Here is a 26,478-nt window from a genome sequence, read left to right on the forward strand (position 1 = left end):
TTCAACATTTAGTTTGTATTACTTGTATGGTTTCAGACTACATATTAATTGTAATATTCGAAACAGTAATGTTGGTTTTTCTCTTTTTTGGTGAAATTATATACATGCATTAATAAACAACATATGTCATATATAAAATACAAAAGCAATAAAAGAACATAAGTGTTGCATAAATCGGACACAACATTCCATTAAACAAAAGTAGGAACATATTAGTTTCAAACATAATTTTGTGTTCACATACAATGTACATATAGCCTCGAATATTAAAAGTAACATCATCATTGAGCATTGCCAATATGAGTTATAATCCTGCAAAAATTATTAGATATGAATTAGTAAACAAAAAGATATTAAAATAAATATATGAAATAATGCACATTACCATACGATTGCCATGAAACACAGAAAAGATGTTATTGTCTTGCTGAATTTTCTCTTTGACGACGTTGTCTCTCTCGAACCGTTGGCTGGTCCATTTCATTTCGAATTCTGGTCGTCCTACTTCTCCCTGATCTTCTTCTTTCACGTCGAACTGGATTGTGGCGTAGCTCGAATACTGGTGTATCCCAATAGTGATCATCTTGAACAGCATGAAATCTTCCTTCATATGTGTTTATGTATTCGCTAATCCGGAACCATGGCTGCACAAATGTCGTAGGATCTAACCCAAAGTGTTTTGCCGTACAAATTGCATGAGAACAGGGAATTCCGAAGATTGTCCGCTTTCCACAAGAGCATTCACATGTTGTTAGTGTGACAACTTGGACATGTTTGCCTCGCCCTGGACGTACCCCGGTTGTCACAGTAGCCTGCTTTGCTCTTATCTCGATCCGACTCACGCTATGTTCGTTGGATCTGACAGACCATTTCTCATATTTATGCAACACATAGTCAGGCCAAGGTTGGTTGTTCTGCATCATACGTTGACATTTTGTGATGCGGTTTATAAAATACTCCGCACATCTTTGGAAAGTCATCTTAACTATTGCTGTAATCGGAAGACGACGAGCACTCTTGAGTACACCATTAAGACACTCAGAAATATTTGTTGTCATCATGCCAAAGCGCCAACCACCATCATGTGCAAGAGTCCACTTATGTTTATCAATTTCAGACAAATATTTGTATGCATTTGGTTGCTTGTTCTTAATTTCGTTCATTATATCGTCAAATTTTCGAACCTGGTGTTGTGATCCTGCTTGCCAACAAAGGTCTTTCAGATGAACGTTTTTGAAGTGCGTGTTGAAATTAGAGCAAACATGTCTCAGGCAAAACCGATGTACACCGTACGGAGGATTGAACTGAGGTATTCCCTCGACAGCTCCAATGATGGCCCGATGTCTATCAGAGATAATGCAAACTCCTGGTAGGCCATTAATAACATGCACACACAAAAGGTCTATAAACCATTTCCACGAATCATAACTCTCTTCATCCATGAGTGCAAAAGCCAGGGGTAATATCTGATTGTTGGCATCCAAACCTGCAGCAATAAGCATCTTGTGCTTATACTTCGTATATAAATGAGTGCCATCAATGCTGATAATTTTACGGCAATATCGGAACCCATCTACACATGGTCGAAAGGCCCAAAAAACATAGTTTAAAACTTTTATTGATGGGTTGTTTGTTGGAAAATGTCTCCACTCAACGATTGTTCCGGGATTGAACTTCATAAGAGCACCCATGTATGTTGGCAAAATGCGAACCGAACTCTCCCATGTGCCATACACGTTTTCAACAGCACGCTTCAAACTGTACCATGCCTTGGCATACGAAATTTCATAACCATATTTGTCTTTGATAAGTTGCTGAACAAATTTAATCTCACAAGATGGATCACAATGCAAAATACCAATAAGATTCGAGGCGATCATGTTTTTGTCTAGGTTTTTGTGGTCAATCCCAACATGGCTAGAAACACATGCGTGTCGATCACCATATTTAGTGATCTTAAAATAACCCAAATTTGCTTTCAAACAAGCTCGGAGGCCCCATCCACAATCCATGCTCGATGATCGATTCTTGCACCGAACTTTCCATAAAGTCGGTGTGCTCGCAACAACACGATATTCACGCCTTACACATCTAACAGAAAAGTCTTTAACAGCTGCAATCAATTCTTTTTTGCTTCTAAAGACCATGTTTTTATGTAATTCTCCTTTCTCCGGATTATAAAAGACCGTCTGTGACCCAGATGACACACCTACAGAATCAGGACATTGTTCTTCATACACAGCACTAAAAAATTGTGGCATCTCATAAATATTAGAAACATCAAGTGGAACTATGTCTGAAGTTGCGCCATGTAATTGCTCACTAACATTTTCGAACGTGTCCTCGTTACCCTCCTCGTCTGAATCATCACCCACTGGTGTGTCAGGCTCGCTGTCACTCTCTAGACTTTCCAGTAATGCAGAATCAGCAAACATTTGACGTGATGTTTCATCATCTGTTGCCACTGCAACGACTCCACGAGCCAAACTTGATGCATTAGAATTCACGTTCGGCCAACAATTATTATCTTTATTTGTGCATCCAATAATATATTGATCCCAGTCCCCAATATTATTGTCCATGGAAGAATAAGGTGGATCAACATTTTCATTGTAAGTAGCAGACGAAGTGCCACCTGACTGATCAAATCCTATCATACTTAGACCTTGGGTAATACATGGAATGTACGACTCAACAACATTTGTTACTACATTATCTTCAATGGCCTCACATTCAATATACAACTCTATGCACTGCACATCGGAACCAGGACCAAACATAAATTGTAAAGTATCATCGTCAAGGACAACATGAACTTCTACTGAACGCGACTTGTCCATATACGAATATTTGGTTGAAAGATTCAACCTATATTTTCTGGGATCAATATCTAACTTCCGATGAACTATTTCAATCAAATCGCATAATGACATAGATCTAGATATACGAATTAACTTCACCCCTTTATTACTATAATTGACTGTTCAATGTCTTACGATAACATCACCGCCAATATATAAAATGGCTGAAATTGTATCCATGCCTGCATTTAAATTTATGTAAAAAAAAATTTCAATTTAAAGAAAAACATTTCTAGTATTAACATTTCAAATAAAATTCATGTGTCTAAAAAATTATATTATACACAAACTAAAGACATCAAACAATGTCATAATATTGTTTTACATAAATATCACGTACACATATAATTGTAAATAAAAAATACAATAAAGATGTATATAAAAATATCACTTTAATATTTTTATATTTGTAGGATAAATATTGAAGCACATAATCCACAACAACTTTCTACTTATCGTGGTCTATATCATAACTTTCCAATCTACCACAAAAATAATTATGAACGATTTGTACGAAAAATATTAAAAAGTTCGTAACATTGAAATTCATAAATTTTATGAGATATAAACCAGGAAAATACGATGAATTATAAATATTAACAATATAATATATATATATATATATATATATATGTGTGTGTGTGTGTGTGTGTGTGTGTGTGTGTATATATATATATAATATATATAATAAATTGTTTATACATCATGATTTAATATACATAAATATTAAGCACACATATATTTTATAAACAAGATATAAAAAAAAATTATGTTTATCAATGATCATAAATATATTTCAAATATATAATTAGGTTCGTTCAATAAAAAATAATAGAAGTATTTATCTAATAAGATTTAATTTATGAAATTATGATATATACCTAGAAAAAGATGTCCTTTATCGTGAACAAATCTTTCGTTCGTCGTTCAATCTACAACAAAAAATAATTATGAATATAAATTATTTGTATGAAAATTATTTTTTTGATCGATGTAATTTTCAAAACAAAAATTGATATATCATATTTGAAAAATTAGCGATATACCTCAATCAGTCTGGATGCCAAATATTTCTTCACTCCTTAAATTCACCGACGGAACCACAACTCCGGAAAGAATATTTATTATCAGATGCAAAACAAGAAAGATGCAAAACAAGAAAAATAACTTCAGATATATATAGAGAAATAATACATGAATTCTTTATTGCCTATATTTAAAAAAAAAATTAAAGAAAACTCGTGATTCAAATAAATACAAAAACATTAATAATTGACGATATTCATGTCGATATTTATGTCGACATTGAAAGACATGATAAGATAAGACCACATATCAATTCATATATAACGACAATAGATCAAATCGATACAGTTTCGTCGGTTTCTATTAGCAACCAATAATTACACAAAAAACAAATTTATTTTATTATTTAAATTCGCCCGCAACTGTAATAGGCGGGGCAAACATAATAAAATAATTTAAATTCTACCCCGCCTCTTACGTAGGCGGGCAATATTTTAAAAATAAAATTAATTAAAACTCTCCCCCGCCAGCCCCACAGGCGGGGGAGAATAGAATTAATTAAAACTCTCCCCCGCCACCCCCACAGGCGGGGGAGAATAGAATTAATTAAAAAACCATTACTCCCCCCCCATTTGGAAGGGCGGGGGAGTACAAGTTTTCTTTTTTTTTTTTTATTTTTTTTTATTTTTTACAATATTTTTATAAATTTTACAAAAGTACGTTAGATTGATAAACGAGATTCAAAAGTACGGTAATTAATTTTTAAGTATGTAAAATAAATTTTATGTAGCAAAAAAATAATAAAATTTAAAATATTATATTCATTTTTTAACTGAAAAAATAAATGAGAATGGCAATATCATTCTTAATTTCAAAAATAACCTTACTATGCATTTTTTATTTTAAAAAGGATTCCACGGATCTTCTGTTATTTTTTAAAAACATATGAAAAGATTTCCAATTAATCTTCGGGTTTATTTCATCCTACTCATATGGACATTGCCCCAATGATAAGATGGATGGCCAAGATTTGCCCATGCATATATAAGACCCACTTTTTTTTTTTTAAAATTGTATGTGTGACACGATCTTACTCGTTGAAATGAAGTGAGAGTAGTGCTCACATAAATAGAATCTCATCTACCGTATTCTGCCAAGGCAAGCATTTATAAAGATGCCCAAAAAAATTGGCAAACAACATCCTAAACGAAGATTAGGTAAGGTCGATGTTACATGTGGGAGCACTGTCTCCACAGGGTTTGGATGAACAAGATTCACACACATATGTGATTTTAAAAAATTAGTGGACCTCATGTATGTATAGCTAAATTTAGACCATTGATTCTATCATAGGGTCCCTATATATAGAATGGAATCAACCCAATGTCTATATTATCATTTATCAATTTATACCATTAATTAAGCATGAACGCCTTTGACTGTCTAACGTGGGGACCAAATATAATTACTTAAAATACTTTTTTACATTGTATTATTTTTCCTAAAATAATGATAAAAAGCTTCGAGTATTGATTTTTTTCGACAAAGAAGCTTACATGAAATAAAATATTATATTAAATCCAATCAATTAAAAAACGACAAAAATAAAATATTATTGGCAAAAATTTGTGTGAGCCGGTCTCACAGGTCGAATTTGTGAGACGGATCTCTTATTTGGGTCATCCATGAAAAAGTATAAATTTTTCATTGTGAATATGGGTAAGGTTGACCCGACTCACAAATTAATATGCGTGAGACGATCTCACATGAGATCCACTCAATATTATTATAATGACAAAAAAACTTCAAGTATTGATTTGTTTTTTGCACCCTAATTATAAATAAATTTGATACATATTTTACATATAAAAGGAAGCGTAGATAATACAAAATGAAACTTAAATATCACTCCCTACAAAAATATATATAAATACTCTCGATGTATCTCACACGTGCTCGTCACGTGGTTAAATTTCCCGCTAAATATCTCCCGCCAGAAGTAGCTACTTAGGAGTTGCTTTCCCATTCCCTTTCCATCCTTAACTCGCCGTCTCCATTTTCATATTCATAGAGAAAACACACACAAACAGAGAAGAGATGTCTGGTTGGGACGAGGGAGGAATATACTACAGCGACCAGGCCCAGTTCCCCCGTGGTGGCGGAGGTGATACGGACACGGTCAATCGGCACGCGGTGCTTCAGCGATTCAAGGAATTCATCAGGAATTTCCAGCGCAAGAGCCAGCCTAATGTTTTCCCTTACAGAGAAGTCCTATTGTCCAACCCTGAATATCTGCTCGTCAATCTCGCTGACCTCATCTCTTACGATCCCGATCAAACCCTTCCCCAATTCCTTCGTCAGAACCCTGCTGAGTACCTTCCCCTAGTAAGTGCGAAAGATCCGCATTCTATGATTTCTTCTTCTGTAGAGCTTGGTTGTGGAGTGAAATTGGGTATAATTTAATCTCTTCTAGTTAAAGAATTAGTGCAAATTGTTGTGCGGAGGCAAAACTAAATTATGTCCATTGGGGGGTTAGGCCCATTGACATTCTGAATTTGTTGTTGCGTCTTGAATAGTAAGATTTGTTCACACACGACTGTAGGTTTCTAGCATTATATATTGATGGTATGTTTCCTGGCTAAGCTATATCTGAAATGTTGAATTATAGTACTCTGGCTCCTCAAAATACTGCCACGATTCCAAGTAACACTTGTACGTGGAAACCTTTTTTAAATTAAAAGGGATGCACTTGAAGCTATTTAAAATGTAAAACATCACGGGATCACTCTAGAACATGACACCACGATGTCAATGTATGTTTCATATTGCTTCATTAGACTGACTCTTACTTTGAAATAAATCGAAAAAAATGTTTGCTGTTTTATTACAATAATGTTGATTTAATATATATCTTTTATCAAAGCATGATTATATCCCACGGACAAATTTTCTTGATTTGTCACTGTAAGCTTAAGTCGTAATATATTTCTCTAATCATTAATGATGATTGATGCCTATAATGTATGTGGTTAAAACTTAAAACTCACTTCATTGATATACTAAGCATGCCTGCTTGTTTGTTTCTGAATATGAAACAGTTCGAAAGTGCAGCAGCAGAAGTACTGGCAGGTCTTAAATCAAGGGTTGCTGGAGAAACTGGTGAAATGGAAGAACCGAGGACTGGGGAAGTACAAGTATTGTTGAGATCAGATCAGGATCCTCTATCAATGAGATCAATGGGGGTTAGTTGATTTGCGCATTTTGTTGCCTTCAATCTGCTGAGAGTGTGCGTTTTAATGAAATTAGCGGTGTCTTTTGGTATGATGACATGCAGGCACAATATATTTCAAAACTGGTTAAGGTGTCTGGGATTGTTATTGCAGCATCAAGAACCAAGGCAAAAGCAACATACGTGACGTTGTTGTGCAAGAATTGTAAGAATGTCAAGCTTGTTCCATGCCGTCCCGGTCTTGGTGGAGCTATTGTGCCTAGATCTTGTGATCACATCCCTCAGGTTGTTGACATGAACATTTTTCTGAACACCCTTTCAAATTCTGACTGATTTTGTTAGAATGACATGTGCTGTCATTTCTCAGGCTGGGGAAGAACCATGCCCACTTGATCCATGGATCGTTCTTTCAGATAAAAGCAAGTACGTGGATCAACAGACACTAAAATTGCAGGAAAATCCTGAGGTATGTGCTTTATTCTATTAGAGATAAACTAATATGGCCTCTGTCATTGGTGTTCTTAAGAGTTGATATTATCTTATGAACTCTATTGGTTGTGTTGGTTTTTTTTTAAATCCAAGGATGTGCCAACTGGAGAGTTGCCAAGGAACATTCTTTTATCTGTTGATCGGCATCTAGTGCAAACAATTGTTCCTGGGACAAGGTTGACCATTATTGGAATTTACAGTATCTTTCAAGCTGCCAACTCGTCTGCTTCGTAAGAAATCTGTACTTAGATGAAAAAGAAATGAAAATATCTATCTTCATTATGTGATGTGTTCAGAATTTTTTTGCAGCCACAAAGGTGCAGTTGCAATTAGGCAGCCATATATCCGGGTGGTTGGCCTAGAGGAAACGGGTGAGGCTAATTCCCGAGGTCCGACTAAATTCACTCGAGAGGAGGTAACAATCATTGTCATAGTTTTTCTTCATTTAAGTTATCGAATGTATATATTTTTTATAGCTAGGGTTACATAATTCAGAATAATGTTTAATCTCTGCTGGTAATAAACTCGTCTTCACATCTCACTCTTTCAGATTGACGAATTCAAAAAATTTTCGTCGGATAAAAATGCATACGATAAAATTTGCTCTAAGATTGCTCCATCCATATTTGGTCATAGTGATGTGAAGAAGGCTGTTGCCTGCCTTTTGTTTGGAGGTTCAAGGAAGGTATGCGATAAACTGGCCATTTGTGTAAATTATAGTTGCTAAAAATTCACCTGCTGCATTGCATCTTGGGCATGACAGGGCTCTGCCCTTATGTGTGGGTGTGACTCTTTGGTGAAATCCGCTCCTTGGCACGGTTTAATGTATGAGGTGTATTTGTACGTGCCTTTAATGTAGGATTGTTATTTTAAGATGAAATACAATGTAACTCTATATTTGTTTCTATGTTAAATATATGTTTGTTTTATTTTCGATCAATATTTTGTGTGGTTTATATTGGATACTGTGCAAATGAACTGATTTCACACGTCAAAATCCTAGAATATTACTAGGGATTAGTCTTCAGTGCACCCACCCATGTGTCTCAAAGCGCCTTGTGACTAACTAGAGTATTTATAGTATTTTGTTTGTTCAATTTCTTGAAAATCACGCCTTTGCTGATGCAGATTTTGCCTGACGGTGTAAAACTGAGAGGTGACATCAATGTGTTACTTTTGGGGGATCCATCCACAGCCAAATCACAGGTTACGACAATTTATCATGTATTTACCATATATGCGAAACCTTTCCCATCGTGGCTGGTACATCTTAAATAAGAGTACGGCATGTAAATTAGGGGATTTTCTTTATGCTACATTAAATTTCTGAAAATACGGTTTAAAAGATACACACTTTTACTGTGTAGTTTCTCAAGTTTGTTGAGAAGACAGCTCCAGTGGCTGTATATACTTCTGGAAAGGGATCATCTGCTGCTGGTCTTACTGCTTCAGTTATTCGTGACAATAGCACAGTAAGTTTTCACTCCGGTCTATTGTTTACAAGGTGCTAAGCATCTATGGATTAAGTTTGATTTAGTATGCATTTTTTTTTTTTTTTTGAAGGTAATTTAGTATGCATTTTATTTGTACTTCATACAATGTTTGCAATGATTTTTACCAAAATATGCAGAGGGAATTTTATTTGGAAGGAGGTGCAATGGTCTTGGCTGATGGGGGTGTAGTTTGCATCGATGAATTCGACAAAATGAGGGCAGAAGACAGGTGATGCCAGTATAATTTTATTGACATAAGAATTGCCATTTTACTGCTTACAACTGGAGTTCTTAGGAAAACTATATTTTTTATGCAGGGTTGCCATTCATGAAGCAATGGAGCAGCAGACTATTTCCATTGCTAAAGCAGGAATAACGACTGTTCTCAATTCGAGAACCTCTGTACTTGCTGCGGCCAATCCTCCATCTGGGAGATATGATGATCTCAAGGCACGTTACTTTCAGTTCTATGAGTGCTTACTTTATATCAATTTAAAGATTCTTTCGCTAAAGAGATTAACTAGCAACCATTTTCTTTTCAGACTGCACAAGACAACATTGATTTGCAGACCACAATCCTTTCAAGATTTGATATGATTTTTATCGTGAAAGATATCCGAATGTACTCTCAAGACAAGGTACAAAAGTATTAATTACAGTTGGAACAACTTCAAAGTTTGGTGTCTTCTCTACAGGAATGTATACATTTGTTATCTTTTCTTAACGAGTCAGGTCGTATTTCTTCGACTAACATGAAGGCATACTCCAAATTGATGGAAATGTTTTTTCTTTATAATTATGTATTTGCTGCTCTAAGAGAATATACTCTGAAATAGCGGATGTGCAAGGTGACGATGACGATGCTGAATCTAATTTGATGCATTTGCAGAATATTGCCAGTCACGTCATAAAAGTCCATGCATCTGCTGATGCGGCCTCAACTGACTCAAGGACTTCGAAGGAGGATAACTGGCTGAAGAGGTCTTTACTTTTGATTAAAACATCTTTCAATGTTCATAATGGTTGAACAACAGTTGTTGATTCCTTTGCTGAAGTATTTAGTTGTTTAGTGCAGGTACATTCACTATGCTCGAACCGAGTGCCATCCTCGCCTCTCAGAATCTGCTGCCTCTTTGTTGCAAGAAAGATATGTAAACATTAGACAGGTACTTATCAACCAATAAATCAGAGATAGCCTAAGATGATGCATTAAATGGCGAAATATTGTCTGAATCTTTTGAGTTCTTACCACTTGAAACTCTCTAGTTATTTGTCGCGTATTTTTATCAATATCTCTTGTATTGAGTTGGTTTCATCTCCTGCGTTTCCTACTGCAAAAATACTGGTGGATTATTGTGTCAGCAATAGATTGAGCCAGTTATAAAAGTCTCAGATGCAAGGTTGAAAAATTTATTATCTCGTGAAGTATCTGTGCATGTGCATTTCACCTTTACACTTGATTTTAGATTCCAAGAAGAGCAGTGGACTCTATGCAAAATCAAGAATAAACATGACTCAGTAACTTAAACTGTAACTGATTTCTGTAGTCCATGTGAGCTAATAGGTGAAAGATCCATAGGGTAATGCAAAGTGTTAAAATTTTAGATATTCCTCCTGGCAATCAATTTGTTTCATTGAGGAACCACAGTATTTTAATGGGTACAGTATCAGTGTTGAGAAATCCTGTTTTTGGATCCAAGCTAGAAATTTCATGTCCGTTAATGATGCAAATGTTCTTTTGATCAGATAAGTTTCTTCTGCTCCATTTGATATTTTTATTCTAGGATATGAGACGGCAAGCAAATGAAACTGGGGAAGCAGCTGTAATACCAATTACAGTCAGACAGTTGGAGGCTATTGTGAGGTTGAGTGAAGCAAGTGCTAGAATGACACTGTAAGTTATTACCCGTAGCATATCCACAGTATAATATTGTAATGATTCCCTTTGCTTATAAAAGTTGTTTTTGTTATTATCTATTCTACATTAACAGGATAGTAAGAGCTCAAGGGTTGGGTTTATCAGATTTCTTTTATGATATATGCAGACAATCCAACTTTTATGTTGTTGAGTAATAGAGTAAACATTTGTTACGTTCAAATGAACCATGATTTAAAATTGTCGGGGTATCTTGCCTTGACAAAAGTGACTGCATTTTCTTATTGTTCTTACATTGAAGTGGCGGATTTGTGTTTGGAAATTTATTGTTGATTGAACAACGACCTTAACGAAAATTTCAAGAATATTTTAGAACCAACGTCTTGCTAATTGCCCTCGAAAAATGACACATCAATATGCAGAGTTTGCTGCTTATTATGGCTAGAAAAGGCAATTCTGAAAGGTTTCTAACATGGGAATTAAACAAATAATTGGGAAGTAAAGAGAACAATTGCAAACAGGAGGAGTCCTTCCATATTTGATCGTATACAAAATAGTTCCATCGATTATGTGTACACAATTTTGAAATGGAACAGGTCTGTGGCATTGAAGTTACGTTTTATTTCTTTTTTTTCTTCATGGGCGGTTTGTGATATTATTCTTGTCGTTTGGTCTTTGATTCTGAGTTAGCTGTTGTTTTACAGAATTATTTTTCTGATAATCAGGTCAGATGTTGCCACTGATGAGCACGTTCATGAAGCTATCAGACTCTTCAACAACTCTACGATAGATGCAGCACGATCCGGTGTCAATCAACATATTAATTTAACTCCCGAGCTAGCAAATGAGATAAAGGTGAGATCATTCCGTTTGATTAGTCTTGTCTACAGTCTCGAAGTAGACCATCCATGCTAACTCTTTATAATGAACAGCAAGCTGAAACTCAGATAAAGAGAAGAATGGGAATAGGAATGCGTATATCAGAAAGACGTTTGATTGACGAACTTGCCAGGATGGGCATGAATGAATCCATAGTAAGGAGAAATACTTTAATACGAGTAGAAACTTATTATGCTGCTCTTAATTTACGGTTCGGAAGGCGACATTATTTTGACGAGACTTTGCATGATTGGTGTTTATGTCAGGTGAGAAGAGCTCTGTTAATCATGCATCAAAGAGAGGAAGTTGAATACTCTCGAGAACGACGACAAATTGTTCGCAAGGCCTGATATACTTGGCTTCTGGAATATATTTTTCATCATTTCATGTGTGGTGTAATGTGATCTTAAACTTAAATTGTTGTTCAACACGAGCCATTTAATCGCCCATTGAAGTGGTTCACTGTCTCATCTTATGGATTCATGCTAATTGGTGCCCGTTGTATATTGAACACTTGCGCCTAATTTCAGCACCAGGATGTGACCAGAACATGCATGGAAAATGCCATTTAAGATGGAAAACCGAAAACACATCTGCTGGTGTTTTCTTTCTGCCATTATTTTTGGACATCTGGAAATGGAAAATATGCATATTTTCAGTTTTCTTCGCAAAAATTAGAATTAATTTAATTTTTTCTATTACGAGACATTTTATACTACGTTGTATTTCTAAATTTTGTTATATAGAAGAAAATTATAACATTAGCAAATGCATAATAATTAAAATTTTGTACAAATAAGATAATAATAATTTTTACTTCTCGTGCATAAAAGACAAATTTCAAGCTTAATGTCTCATTGTTTTCGTTGTTTCTATATGTAGGTAGTTCATAATAACGAAAAAGGTTTAAATGTTGCAACTTGGAAGGATTCAACTCATAAATATTGCTGAAAAGAGTAGTCATTTTCACTATTCAGATTTGGAGTACGTATATTTAGTAAGATATATAGAATAAAATTGGTTGTCCAACATTGCATTATTTATATATAGTTTAAAATTAAAATAAGGCAGCTCAAGAAAAAAAAAATTATACGAGTGCTTTTGATAGAATTATATAATGTATTAAGTATTTCAAATTATGGATATCTCGAATTTCATATATTTAGTGTCAAAATTTTCTGATTATAGAGGGTAATAAACATGTTTATTGAGGATAATTTAATATATATTTGAACCCTTTTGAATATATCTATTTTAATTTTCTTGAGCTATCTTATTTGAATTTTAAGAATTTAATGTTTATTGGAAAAAATTCTTTAAGTTATTACTTTTAATACTCATCAAAATTTTCTAAAAAAAATTAAATAAACTAATTAAATATTATATTTATTTTTTGTAAGAAATTTGTGGAAAACTTTCTTATTTTAACAAAAACTTGCTTATATATATGTGTGGAAGTTGGAAATATCCAAGTTGCTAACTTTTTTGTTTCGGTAACAAAATCAAAAATCAAAATTTAATATTTAAAATAATATTTCCTTACACCTATTTTATTTAAATATTTATTTAAGAAACGCATGCATCATCAAAATCACAAATGTCTAGCTCGTTTCCTTTTCCTTGTTTTCCTCCGCTGCCCTAACCCTACTACTAAACCCTAACAGTATCCCCGACCTCTTCGTCTTCCTCTACCTTTTTGAGCTCTGTCCCGAAGACCCGGATCAGAACCCACGTGATTTCTCATCTGATCTAATTACCGGTATCATTCCAGCTCCCTTTTCTGCGTTCAATCATTTTATTACTACTGGGTTTTTATTAATTAATTCATTGTGTTGTGGATGTTATGTCCAGTTTATGAATTTGTTGAAAGTGTGTATCTTTTCATTTTTATTTTAACTTTGGTTGTGTATATCGTTGTTTGAAGAATGTATTCTTCTGATTTTTGAATAACTAGTGACATACGAAAACAGACGGGAACGGAAATTGTGTCTTTGAATCAAACAATTTCGTTATAAATATGATTATATATAAACATGGGTTTGCTTCTTGTTTATTTTTTTCATGTTGATTTATATTTAGAGTGCTCGTTTTTTTGCATGTATATGTAGAATTTGATTTTTGATGTAGCATACACAACATTTTAAAATTTTCAATTTGCATGTGTGCTTTCGGGAGAGATGACAATGTGATATTCCTTTTATCCATATTAAATAGAATGTGAACTATAAATTTTACGGGAAAAATATGCATCTTTGGCATGGAAATTATGGGGAATTTAGCATCAAAGATTTTTGATCAGTTATTCAGTTTCATTGTCAGCAAAGAGGAAGGTAAAGGTAGACCGATGTATTAAGCACACACCGGCATACACGTGCGGCTGTATATATTGTTACACACCTTTAAGGTTTTGTATCCACTCCACGTGGTTTGCAGTTTCTTGAGTTTGTTTATGCACCGGTTGAAGACAACCGACTAACTTACAAGAGCGGGTTATCCTTATTACAAGTGGTTCCAGCAAGTCTTAGCATCGATTACTAAAACCAATGCTATTGAACATATAATCATTATCTATAGAAACAGTTGGTCAGTTACTTAACTACTAAAAAAAATTCTAAAAGGTTTATGACCGTTCCTATAAGTCATAGGTTCTAAAGTCCTTTGTTTTTTGTTGTCTACGATTCAATTTTTGTTCTATTTTAAAATTATTTTTTTGTTTTCTTCAGTGCTCGGCTATCAGTTTTCCTCTTTCTTAAGTTACTGGAGAGGATATCCTATTAATGAGCGAAAATTTAGTAATATTCCATTTTTTAATGTGAGTACTTGTGACGTTTCGCGATCTAGTTTGTCTTTATGCTTGGATTCTTTCATCTTTTTTGTGTCTCGAGTCTCGACAGAGTTTTTTTTGTCAATTTTGATGTTGACAGCTTTGTTGCTAGTTTACCAAATAGCAACATTTATGTCTTATTTCAAAGTTTACTTCATTCTGTTCATATATGGCAACACATTTAAATGGCTAGCTAATGAGGTTGTAATTTCATTCCCTTGGTTACTGATGACAAAGTTTGCTTATCCTTGGCTTGGCGTCATGTAGATGGCATTTTCACACGTGAACTATGTGTTGTATTCATATGTTGGTTGGGGGCATTCTTTAGATCTTGATTCCCTTTGCTAAATATTTGAAGTATAGATGCAATGCCATATGTCAAGTCTATGCAACTTTGTGAAGTCTTTTCTTTTTGGCGCAAGGCTTAGGCAACTCGAATTTTCGTTGTTTAACCATACACTGCTATGGCAAACTTGTCAATCTTGAACTAGGCATCTACGATATACTGTGAAGAACATGAATTGTTGTTTTAAAAAAACTGTATAAAAATTGTTGGCGTGCACCGAGTTATATGTATTTTCTTTGGTTGTAAAGTTTTCAAGAACATATTAGCATTTATATTCTCATATTGTATTTTTAATTCAATGAGCATTTTGCGTGGTTTAGTTCTTGCAATCAAATACATGAACTTATATTGCATGCTTAGTCCCACCGCATGCATCTGTACTACCCTTAGAAAAAAAATCTAAATAATGTAATGATACTGAAGCTAAACATGCCCAATTGAGGCTGGATTTAGAGAAATAGGCAGCATGTATGTTTGACTTGTTGAAGACCTATAGTTTGTTTGATGACCGACAGACCGAGTAGAGATTACTACAAGCAGCATTAATGTTTTCAGATAGAGGATCATAATATTGTCTTGCTTATCTTTCATCTTTGGTTTCTTGGTAGTCCAGGCTTATTATATGCGGTGGATTTACGAGAAACTTTTCTTGATGATCATAATATGATAAAACAATATGTTGACTGATTTAAATTATGACACTAACAGTCCATACTATAATATTTATTCATCGATGATTTTTTGCCATGGTGGTATGCTAGTACCAATGCAAAAAGTTATACTTTATTTGTCCATTTTGGATGTATTGAGCAGCATCGTGATAATAAACTCTTACAAGTTAGTTAACCTAGCTGAGATGGTGCTTGTAAGAGGCCTTTCCTTAGTAAACATATGAAATTTTACAGGAAAAAAGAATTAGAAAAATGCTACATTTGCAGATTTTCCAGAGAAAGAATTTGTGTTGATCAGTTTCTTGGGGACCCCATTCAACAGCATATACTTCTAAGGCAATAATTATCTCCAAATTCATTGTTTTTGTTTAATTTAATTTATTCAGCGGTTTCCCAAAAATAGCCGTGCTCATTTGTTCTATGTTCAAACTAGGTATGTGCTTATGTACAATTGAGTTAGGTTTTTGTTACACTATCCAGGTCTAATTCTTATTTTTTTCTAGTTAGTAACTTGATTAATGCGGATCGTGACACCGACACTACAGAATATTCTTCCTTTTTTTATTTGCAGTTCTCGAAATGGAACAAAGTCCAAGCAGCTCGGCAAATAAGGTTTGGGAATCTGTCAGGGCATATACAGTCCAGTGCGCCTCGTGTTCAAAGTGGAGGCTCATCCCGTCGAAGGAGAAATATGAGGAAATAAGAGAAACAATCATTGAACAACCTTTCACGTGTGATATAGCCAGACAGTGGAAGCCTGATATATCATGTGAGAAGGAATCTGATGTCAAGCAGGAGGATCAAAACTAGGTATGGGCAATGGACAAGCCCAACATTCCTCGGACACCTAAGGGCTGGCAACGGATTATAAGAACTCGAGCAGAAGGAGGCGCGAAATTTGCTGATGTGTATGTATACTTAATGATTTTGTCTCGACAAGAAATTGTTGATTATGCATGGAGATAAGATTTTTTCAGCAATTTATCATCTATATTGTTCTGATCAACAATCGGCATTTTGTTGTGTTGTATCTTAACAGGTATTATGTGACACCATCTAACAAGAGATTGCGTTCAATGGTGGAACTTAATAGGTATCCTCCGATCTTTAAGCACCAAATAAATAACTGATGTACTACGTACAATATATGTCATGAAGTCCAAAACATTTATTTTGATTAATTAAAGTCGCCATACATGCACCTAGGTACCTTGGTGAGCACCCACAGTTTGTGCAAGAGGGTGTTGCCATATCTCAATTTTCATTTCAGCCCCCTGTATCATTTGATGATAATCATGTTCCGAGGAGGCGTGCTCGTTCTTCACGTGCTATAAATGGTTCAGAATCGACAGGTTTTATGATGTTCTCTTGCTTTGTTTTTCTGTGAATTTTTTTTTTATCGATTGATCTTCTTAAAAAATCGATATTTTTTTTTCTTGCAGCAAACCCCGTGTTATCTATTGTTCCATATGCAAATAAAGACTAAGAAGCTGCTCGAGGAGATGGTGGGGTTTAACTTCTTCGGTCATTATGTTAATCAACAATTTATACTTGTAAAGATGTTCATTTATCTTATAATTAAACTGTTTTGAAAAATTATGTTGAACTGTATTTTTAGAAGCATATTTATTAATACTTTTGTTGATTTCCACTAATGGTAATTTTCGTAATTTTTTGTTCCTTTTTTCCATTCAAGAAGGAAAATTATGCTCAATTATCACTGGTTTTCTGTCGATGCTGCCACGGGCCTTCCCAAAAATGGATTTTTCGATGACTTTTTATTTGTATTTTTATTTATTTTTTAAAAAGACGAACTTAGGGTATTTAAAAATAGATATTTCCGTTGCTAAAACCCTATTTGCCATGACCAAAGAGAGATTTTCAAGTTCTACAGCAATGAAGGATAAGCCTTTGTTTTAGTTTCAATTAATTTTCAATGTTGTTTTCAAGCATGAAAGGAATCAATAGTTTTATTCTCACTTTGATGCTTCGAGAGCCATATATGTTTATTTTAGAGTGGAAAATAAATAAACATTTTCTTGTTTAAAAGAAAAGAATACTAAAATAATATGTAAATGATGATGAAATATGAGGGTATCACAATCAATTATTCAAACTTAAATGTTATATAAAAAAATTAAAGACGTAGGATCAGACAAATACAACATATCAATGTTAGGTCTAAAACACCTATTAATTCCATTATTAGAACTTGAAATACGACTCGTGAGACCATCTCACAAAATATGACATGTGAGACCGTCTCACACAAGTTTTTGATCAGGTTTGAATTCTTCTATTTTTTTTAATCATTGAAAAATTATTTAATTTTTTAATTAAATTTTTAAGAACACAAATGCATGTGCATGATCCTTAAGCGATTTGATGAAACTTTGTGCGTGTGCGAATCAGCTTGAATTATAACGCTGATAAATCAAAGAATGTATGGAGATGGAATCAAAGTAGCAGTTGTTGTAAATGGCTCTGATGCATTCCATTTTTATCGGTGCCAATCCAACATCTTTCTTTTATCTTTGGGTTGTATCTTTTGTTTCAAGAATGTACACTTTTGAATAATCACTGAAATACAAAATTGACAGGAGCAAAAATATATAGAGTGTGTGAATCAAATTTTCTGTTGTCTAGATGATTAAAAACATGGGTTGTTGTTTCTTTGTTTTTCCCTGTTGATTTGTGTGTTCAGCGTATGGTTCGAGTTTTGGTCCAGCATGCATATACAGCATTTTAAATTTGTCGATTTTCATGTATGCTTTTTGACAATTTGATATTTACTACTTTTTATCATATGCAATAGGATATGATTTGCAAGATATATGGCTGCAGGCCTAGTCACTTGAATTAAACATGAATGGAGTTGTCTAGTTTCATGGGAAAAGTGTCTGCCTTTGGCATGTAAATTATGGATTAAAGATTCCCCATCAGTTGTAATCAAAGAGCATGGTTAATGTAGAGCAATGTATTGAGCACGCACATGCATCGGCGCACGGTTGTATATCCTTACATGCACGCTAACCTAAAGCTTTGGTATCCGGTCCACGTGGTTTAAAACCGCTCCCGTTACTCGAGTCTTTACACGGCCGGTTGAAAACCACTTCAGTTGATGAACACGTACGGGCAGTTATAGCAAGTTTTACCATCGACTACTACAGACCACTCCTATTGAATATACGATCGAGCACTTTTTACGTTCTATTTTTATGTTAGCCTTTTGCTTTCTTCAGTGTTCAGCAATCAGTTTTGCTCCTTTTTAAGTTATTCAGAGTGGTAATTGAACTAATATATGAGTGACAATTTAGTGTTTTCCAGTTTTTTTATGTGAGCACTTCTGAAGTTTCATGATCTAGTTTGCCTTTATGTTTGAATTCTTCGCACTATTTGATGTCTTGACCAAAAGTTTTTTAATTAACTTTGATCTTTGATATTATGTAATATTTATTGCAAGTTTAGAAAATAATCATACTTCTGTCTTATTTCAAAATTTACTTCATTTGAATGATGCATGGCAACATGCTTTTAAGTGGCCACAAGGCTGTAGTTGTATACTTGTATTGTCTTTGTTTTTTGTTATTAAGTTTGCTTATCCTTGTCTTGGCATGTTGTAGATTCATTTCGTGAAGTCTTTTCTTTATTTGGGCAAGGGTTTGGTATTCAAACTGTTCTTCGTTTTACCATACACTACCATAGCAACATTTTCAATATTCTTGAGCGTAGTCCAGGTTTGTTTATTTGCTTGTGCTTGCTGTTGTTGTTGGGGAAAACCCATAAACCGCAGAATCCATCACGTTAAATCATTAAGAATTTGACTGAAAACTTAAGCGGAAGCGTATCTGAAGCCATAATTCTGAATTGTTTAGAACGTGTCTTGATCTTCCAGATCTACGCGCTCTTTCCTTGAGAGAATCCTTTAGTTTCTCTTAAGAACTATTTTCTTAATGGGTGAGAGAATAGTGAAAGTAACAACGCGAGATCTGGGGACCATGACCCTTATTTATAGATAATATCTTCTGATATTTCCGTTTTAGCCCATCATAAAAACAGAAATTACACTTATGTCTCTACACATTAAAGGTCCACAACCCATTAGATACATTAAAGCCCAATAACCCGAAACATTAATTGATCACTTTATTTTGGGTTTAACTTAATAGACAACCCACAACACATAATTATTCACATATAAGCCCATATAAATAAAATTGATCTAACAATCTCCCACTTGGGCTATATGTGCAACTTTATAATTATGTTTGTGAAAATAACCTTATGAGCTCAAAATTGTTGCCATTCCGAAATGTATCTATAACCAATCTGGTCCATCAATCACATCAACATAGGATCAAAGCAGTCTTCGCTACACTCAAGGTAACTAGACCCATCAATGGTCACATATGCCAACACAACTGAATGACATGGATCATGAAGTGGATGTGTAGCATGGAAATTTCATGCAATGTGACCGTAACATGCCTATTTCCAACTGGTCCTCCCTTTAACCTTATTGAGATCAAACTTTAAATCATAATCAGAGTGTGACTTAACTTGAAATTTATTTCTGCAGAAAATAAATTTACATAACTGTAACTGAAAATGTCTACAACTGAAAAACATTTAAAATAACAAACTCCCACTAAAACTGAATTTCCTCAATTGACATATCACTCATACTAGCAGTGTGCTCATGAAACAGTTTGGGTGGTAGTCCCTTAGTAAGCGGATCCGCAACCATGGAGTTTGTACCGATATGCTCCATAGACAACTTTCCATTCTGAATTCTTTCTTAACAACCAGGAACTTGATGTCAATGTGTTTTGACTTCGTCGAGCTCCTGTTGTTATTGGAATACATAACTGCTGATTTATTGTCACAATGTAATCTTAATGGTCTTTCAATGCTATCAACAATGCGCAGTCCTGTGACAAAATTTTGCAGCCATATTCCATGATTGGATGCCTCATAACACGCTACAAATTCAGCTGCCATGGTGGAAGAGGCTATAAGTGACTGTTTAGCACTCTTCCAAGAAATGGCACCTCCAGCAAGGAGATAGATGTAGCCCGACGTAGATTTCATACTATCTTGGCATCCAGCAAAATCGGAGTCAGTATACCCAATGATCTCAAGCTGATCCAACCTCCGATATATGAGCATGTAATCTTTTGTTCTCTGTAGGTACCGTAAAACCCTTTTGACTGCTTTCCAATGTTCCACTCCTGGATTACTTAAATATCGTCCCAACATTCCTGTCACGTACGCAATATCTGGACGTGTACAAACCTGAGCATACATCAGACTCCCCACTGCAGATGCATAGGGAATCTTCTGCATTTCCTTTTCCTCAAGATCATTCTTTGGGCATTGTTTGAGACTAAATTTGTCTCCCTTAGCCACAGGGGTATCTGTTGGTTTACAATTTTGCATCCCGTATCGCTTGAGAACTTTCTCGATATAGCCTTTCTGAGATAATCCAAGAATACCCCGAGAACGATCCCGATGTATCTGAATACCCAGTACAAAAGATGCATCACCAAGATCTTTCATCTCAAAATTCTTAGCTAGAAATCTCTTGGTTTCATGCAACAACTCTATATCGTTGCTAGCGAGTAGAATGTCATCAACATATAAAACCAGAAAAATATGTTTACTCCCACTGAACTTATGGTACACACAATCATCGACCAAATTTATCTCAAAACCAAACGAGATGATCACTTGATGAAATTTGAAATACCATTGTCGAGATGCTTGCTTGAGCCCATAGATGAATTTCTTTAATTTGCAAACCATATTATTTGTGTCTTTGGACACAAAATTTTCTGGTTGCACCATATAAATCGTTTCATCAATGTCACCATTTAGAAACGCAGTCTTTACATCCATCTGATGAAGCTCAAGATCGAAATGCGCCACCAAAGCCATTATAATCCTTAAAGAGTCTTTCGAAGAAACCGGAGAGAAAGTCTCTTTATAATCAATACCTTCTTTCTGTGTAAAGCCTTTAGCGACAAGACGAGCCTTATATCTTTCCACATTGCCTTTCGAATCCCTCTTGGTTTTAAATATCCATTTGCAACCAATAGGCTTCGTACCTTTAGGTAATGGGACAAGATCCCATACGTCATTGTCCTTCATGGACTTTATCTCCTCATTCATGGCATCATTCCACTTTTGAGAGTTAGAACTTTCCATGGCTTGACGGAAGTTAATAGGATCATCCTCCATCAATCCAATGTCTGCCTCATGTTCTTGAAGAAATACAATGTAATCATCTGGCACTGTATTTCTCCGCTCTCTAGTGGATCTCCTTAATGGCATAGGTTCTGGAGGTGCTTGAGTTTGTTCATCTGGAATGGGAGGATCTCTAATATTGTCTTCCTGTATTGTGTCTTGGTCAAAGTGAGGAATATGATCCTGATCAATGTCCAAGACACCTGTGGGAATATTTACATATTCCTCTTCAAAGACAATATCCCTGACTTTATCTCCCCCCGCAAACTCAACATCCTCAAAGAACCGGGCATTTCCCGACTCAAAAATCGACTTACTTGTGGGATCATAAAACTTGTACCCCCTGGATCTTTCAGAGTATCCAATAAAATAACAACTAACCGTCCTTGAGTCCAGTTTCTTTTCATTAGGCTTGTAAGGCCTTGCCTCAGCTGGACATCCCCAAACGTGCAGATGCTTAAGACTGGGCTTTTTACCCATCCAAAGTTCATAAGGGGTTTTGGTCGCTGTCTTAGTTGGAACCCTGTTAAGGATATATGCTGCGGTCTTTAGTGCTTCTCCCCAGAGTGATTCTGGTAAGGTAGAATTGTTAGAGTAGGTGCCCGTCGAGCCAAATGTTGGCCGAGTGTTCACAATGAAACTCTATGTATAAGCAGTCTTTATTTTAATAATATTTGAAATTATTATTTTGGCAAATCTTTATCTGTATACCCATGCTAGCTGCATAGATAAAGCCCTTGAATATACAAATAGTAGAAAGAATATGAGATGCTCATATGATGAGTATCATGAAACTCATATTTGTAATACTGTATATTCTAAACGGTTCCTAGTCGATTCAGCCGCCACTAAGAAGGATATAGGCCGCTCGAGTTAGAGACTAGTATCTGCGATGTGAGTACCATGTTTCATTGGTAGGGGACATTGTGATGTCCGAACATGCAGATAGGTACTCCTTGTAGAGTGCACTGAACAACCCTCCATAAAAGGACTTTCCAAGTGGTTCTCACTTATCGAGTGGAAAAGTCCTGGTTTATGGTTGTACAGAATTAGTCCTTATGACCCGAGACAACATTGAGACTCTATGTGCTAGAATTACACTTTGACTTGTTTACCGACTCTCATGGGGTCATCAGGTGGCAAGGTTGGGTGTTCTGTCGAAACACATAGGAGTCGATGCATTGTAGTCGGGGATTCACCGCTTACCTTCGGGTATGGATATCCTATGTGTAATCATGTGTATGTAGGTTGAAATCTCTGGCCAGAGTATGGTTGTAATTATGAAAGGGGTTTCATAGATTACACCATTGATGCAACTACAACATGACACATAGTATCGATTCATTGACAACTCTCGATAAACCAATAGTTGTCGAATCGGTCGGGATATATGAGTTGAAGGGACCGTACTGTACGCTAACCATAATTGAATGGTTCTTGCAGGCACTATCATATGATACCTAGGGAATCACGTAAGCGATGCTGCTAGGCGTTTAACGTGATTGGTTGGGTACTATCAGACTTGAGTTCTGACGTTCTTACTATCAAGGAGTTGATAAGTAAGAATGGAGCAATTGGGGTATGCTCGAATAAGGACATGTTTAGTCCGAATCACATGGAGATGTGAACCCACGGCTAGTTGTATCAATGAACCATTGAGGGCCACACAAGTACTAGCTTTGTAAATCCCGATGAGAAGTAAAATAGTTCAATGTGTTGAACGGCTTATAAAGGAGTTTATAAGCGTAAGGAAAATTAGAAGTATGACTTCTATAAAGGAGAAAAATAGTTCAAAGTGTTGAACGGCTTATAAATGTGTTTATAAGTGTAAAGAAAAATAGAAGTATGACTTCTATGAGAGAAATATAAATTTTAATTTATGGAAGTGTTCCTAGATTAAAATTTGGCCAAGTGACTAATGTTTTTGAAAATTGTGATTTTCATAAACATTATTATGGACTAAATTAAATTAATTCAAGTGTTGAATTAATTAAACACTAGTGGGCCTAGTAGAGCCCAAATAATTAAATTAATTCAAGTGTTGGATTAATTAAATAATATTGAGTCTTGTAGAGCTCAATTAAAATAATTATTTAAACTAGTGGGACTTGAGTAAATTCAAGTAATATTTAATTTGTCTCAAATATGTTTGAGATAATTAAATTTAGTCCAAAGTTTTTAATTTGATTAAAAACTATATTATATGCATGCATGGGAGGTGAAGGGTTGGAGACTACTTTTGGGATATCAAGGCATGGCATGCAAAAAGTGATACTACTTTTCCATCATCCAAGACAAGTCTCCCTTCCCTTTCATTCCAAGCATATGGCCGAAACATGATCTCTATTTTCTCTCTAATTTTTATTCCTTGTGTGTTCTTCAATTTGTTGGAGAGAACACAACACTTCTCTTTGAAAAATCCTCAAATATTTCTAGTGCAATATTTGAGGGGATCTACCTAGTTGGTGGTGGGCCTAATTTGAAGGAAAGATTCAAGGATTTGGAGGAGGAGCTTGTAGATCTTCATGCCTTGAGGAGCTTTGTTGTTTGACAACAAAGTTGGAGCCACAATCAACTTTTAAAGTTGATAGGTAACACTTCTAAACATCCTATGTATGTTTTTATTTTTGTAAATATTACACAAGATATATATGTGGTGGCCGAAAATATTTCCCTCAAAAAATTCGATTTTTGTGCTTCCGTTGCGCTTCCGGCCACCGTAACCGGTCCGCTTTCAAGAATGACTGATCATACTCCTCACCATGTCCTTAAGCGTTTTGTTTCGTCTTTCAGCAACACCATTCATAGTGGGCGAACCCGGCATAGTGTACTGTGGGACGATACCGCATTCTTCTAGGAATCTAGCAAAAGGTCCTAGACGTTGTTTACCTGAACCGTCATATCTACCATAGTATTCACCACCATGGTCAGATCTAACGCTTTTAATCTTTAAGCCAAGTGGATTTTCAACTTCAGCTTTATAGTTTTTGAACACATCCAATGACTGTGCCTTTTCATGAATGAGATAAATGAAGCCATATCTTGAAAAATCGTCTGTGAACGTTATAAAATATTGTTGACCATTCCAAGAAGCCGAAGGGAATGGTCCACAAATATCAGTATGTATAAGTTCTAAGACGTCTGAACACCTATTGGCTTCAAATCTCCTTTTGTTGGTTTGTTTTCCCTTTATACAATTAACACAATTATTAAAATCTGTGAAATCTAAAGGTTCGAGAATTTCGTCTGACACGAGTCTCCTTATTCTCTTTTCAGAAATATGACCCAACCTTTTGTGCCATAACGCAGCTGAATTCTCACAGGTTAATTTTCTTTTAGTGCCTCTATTTGTTTGCAGGGATTCGTTAAATGAAGCAATAACATCCAAAGAATAAAGATTATCGTATCCTGATAAAGAACCAGAACCAACCAATTTTGAATCGAGAAACAAACTGAATATTTCATTTCCAAAAGAACAAGAATAACCAAATTTGTCCAATGCAGAAATGGAAATCAAATTCCGTCTAAAAGACGACACAACAAATGTTTCATAAAGATCCAAATATATTCCAGTCTTTAACAATAATCTAAATTTTCCTATTGCCTCAACTTCAACTTTGTTGCCGTCACCAACATAGATGAATCTTTCAGCATCACTTGGTTTTCGGCAATCCAGGCAACCCTGCATAGACACACTGATGTGAGTTGTTGCTCCAGAATCTATCCACCACGTGTGTCTAGGCACTGAAGTTAAATTAACCTCAGAACAAACCATATTCAGAAGCATACCTTTCTTAGCACGCCAAGCGTGATAATTACTGCACTGCTTCTTCATATGCCCATCACTGCCACTGAAAAAACAACCAGAACTTTGAGAATCACTAGGATTTTTCTGTTGTTTCTTCGGAGGCTGTGTATCCCCAGCTTCCTTATCCTTCCTTTTCTTTCCTTTTTCCTTCGAGGTAGAGGCATAATGAGCACTTTCAGTCTTGTCTTGCTTCAACCTTTCCTCTTCCTGTACACAGTGTGAGATGAGCTCATTCAGAGACCAAGTCTCTTTCTGACAGTTATAGCTCACCTTGAACTGGTTAAACTGATGAGGAAGAGATATCAAAACCAGATGCACCAGCAAGTCCTCAGAGAGGTCAAGCTTCAGTGCTTTCAATTTTGAAGCAAGATGAGACATTTCCATAATGTACTCCTTGATGTTGCCCTTACCCTTGTACTTCATTGAAACTATGCTTGCCAAAAATGTACCAATTTCAGACTTTTCACTTTTAGCAAACCTCTTTTCGAGGTCTTGAAGGAAAGCCTTAGCTGTAGCAATGTCGCTAGACATTGTGCTCCTGAATGTTTCTGGAATGGCCTTCTTCATGATCATCATACACATGCGATTCGATCTCTCCCACCTTTCAAACTCCCACTTTTCTTCAGAGGTACTCTTATCCGTAATGGCAGGAGGAGAGTCAATCCTTATCGTAAGGTCTAAATCCATGACACCGAGAACTATCAACAAATTCTCTTGCCACGATTTAAAA

General features: G+C 35.3%; 2 protein-coding genes, 1 long non-coding RNA gene and 1 pseudogene across 4 annotated transcripts; 2 read left to right on the top strand and 2 right to left on the bottom strand.

Moving 5' to 3' along the window:
* Positions 1 to 233: 233 nt before the first annotated feature.
* LOC140803988 (uncharacterized) lies at positions 234 to 3,987 on the bottom strand. Its single transcript, XR_012112001.1, has 4 exons — positions 3,908 to 3,987; positions 3,743 to 3,793; positions 386 to 535; positions 234 to 312 (listed from the first exon to the last, which is right to left on the bottom strand). It is a non-coding gene; the product is annotated as an uncharacterized lncRNA (long non-coding RNA).
* A 1,924-nt stretch (positions 3,988 to 5,911) lies between these two features.
* On the top strand, positions 5,912 to 12,498 carry LOC140842771 (DNA replication licensing factor MCM5). 2 transcript variants are annotated; one of them, XM_073210901.1, is made up of 18 exons: positions 5,913 to 6,272; positions 6,986 to 7,129; positions 7,222 to 7,401; positions 7,484 to 7,582; positions 7,699 to 7,835; positions 7,915 to 8,020; positions 8,156 to 8,290; positions 8,734 to 8,811; positions 8,973 to 9,077; positions 9,236 to 9,327; positions 9,416 to 9,548; positions 9,641 to 9,736; positions 9,988 to 10,079; positions 10,174 to 10,264; positions 10,883 to 10,992; positions 11,700 to 11,829; positions 11,907 to 12,008; positions 12,120 to 12,498. In XM_073210901.1, exons 1-18 carry the CDS (start codon positions 5,985 to 5,987, stop codon positions 12,201 to 12,203), a joined length of 2,202 nt encoding a protein of 733 aa, XP_073067002.1. In that variant the 5' UTR covers positions 5,913 to 5,984; the 3' UTR covers positions 12,204 to 12,498. The 2 variants fall into 2 exon arrangements, 1 of the variants encoding a protein (XP_073067002.1); XR_012120482.1 differs by lacking the exons at positions 11,907 to 12,008; positions 12,120 to 12,498 and having other exon boundaries at positions 5,912 to 6,272; positions 10,169 to 10,264; positions 11,700 to 11,819.
* A 3,775-nt stretch (positions 12,499 to 16,273) lies between these two features.
* LOC140803852 (methyl-CpG-binding domain-containing protein 2-like) lies at positions 16,274 to 17,255 on the top strand (annotated as a pseudogene).
* Positions 17,256 to 25,301: 8,046 nt separating this feature from the next.
* Positions 25,302 to 26,202, bottom strand: LOC140803865 (uncharacterized). The gene is made up of 2 exons (XM_073159720.1): positions 25,730 to 26,202; positions 25,302 to 25,622 (listed from the first exon to the last, which is right to left on the bottom strand). The coding sequence occupies exons 1-2, from the start codon at positions 26,169 to 26,171 to the stop codon at positions 25,594 to 25,596; spliced, it is 471 nt and encodes a 156-aa protein (XP_073015821.1). The 5' UTR covers positions 26,172 to 26,202; the 3' UTR covers positions 25,302 to 25,593.
* Between the last annotated feature and the right edge of the window lie 276 nt (positions 26,203 to 26,478).

Source organism: Primulina eburnea, chromosome 10, assembly GCF_022965805.1.
Source record: "Primulina eburnea isolate SZY01 chromosome 10, ASM2296580v1, whole genome shotgun sequence".
In the NCBI taxonomy this organism is placed as follows: domain Eukaryota; kingdom Viridiplantae; phylum Streptophyta; class Magnoliopsida; order Lamiales; family Gesneriaceae; genus Primulina; species Primulina eburnea.

Coding starts and splice junctions, on each gene's coding strand:
- LOC140842771 (XM_073210901.1), top strand. CDS start 5,985: ATGTCTGGTTGGGACGAGGGAGGAATATACTACAGCGACCAGGCCCAG. Junction 8,812..8,972: donor CATCCACAGCCAAATCACAG/GTTACGACAATT, acceptor TTTACTGTGTAG/TTTCTCAAGTTTGTTGAGAA. Junction 10,265..10,882: donor GATATGTAAACATTAGACAG/GTACTTATCAAC, acceptor TTTTTATTCTAG/GATATGAGACGGCAAGCAAA.
- LOC140803865 (XM_073159720.1), bottom strand. CDS start 26,171: ATGAAGTACAAGGGTAAGGGCAACATCAAGGAGTACATTATGGAAATG. Junction 25,623..25,729: donor CGCTTGGCGTGCTAAGAAAG/GTATGCTTCTGA, acceptor GTGTCTATGCAG/GGTTGCCTGGATTGCCGAAA.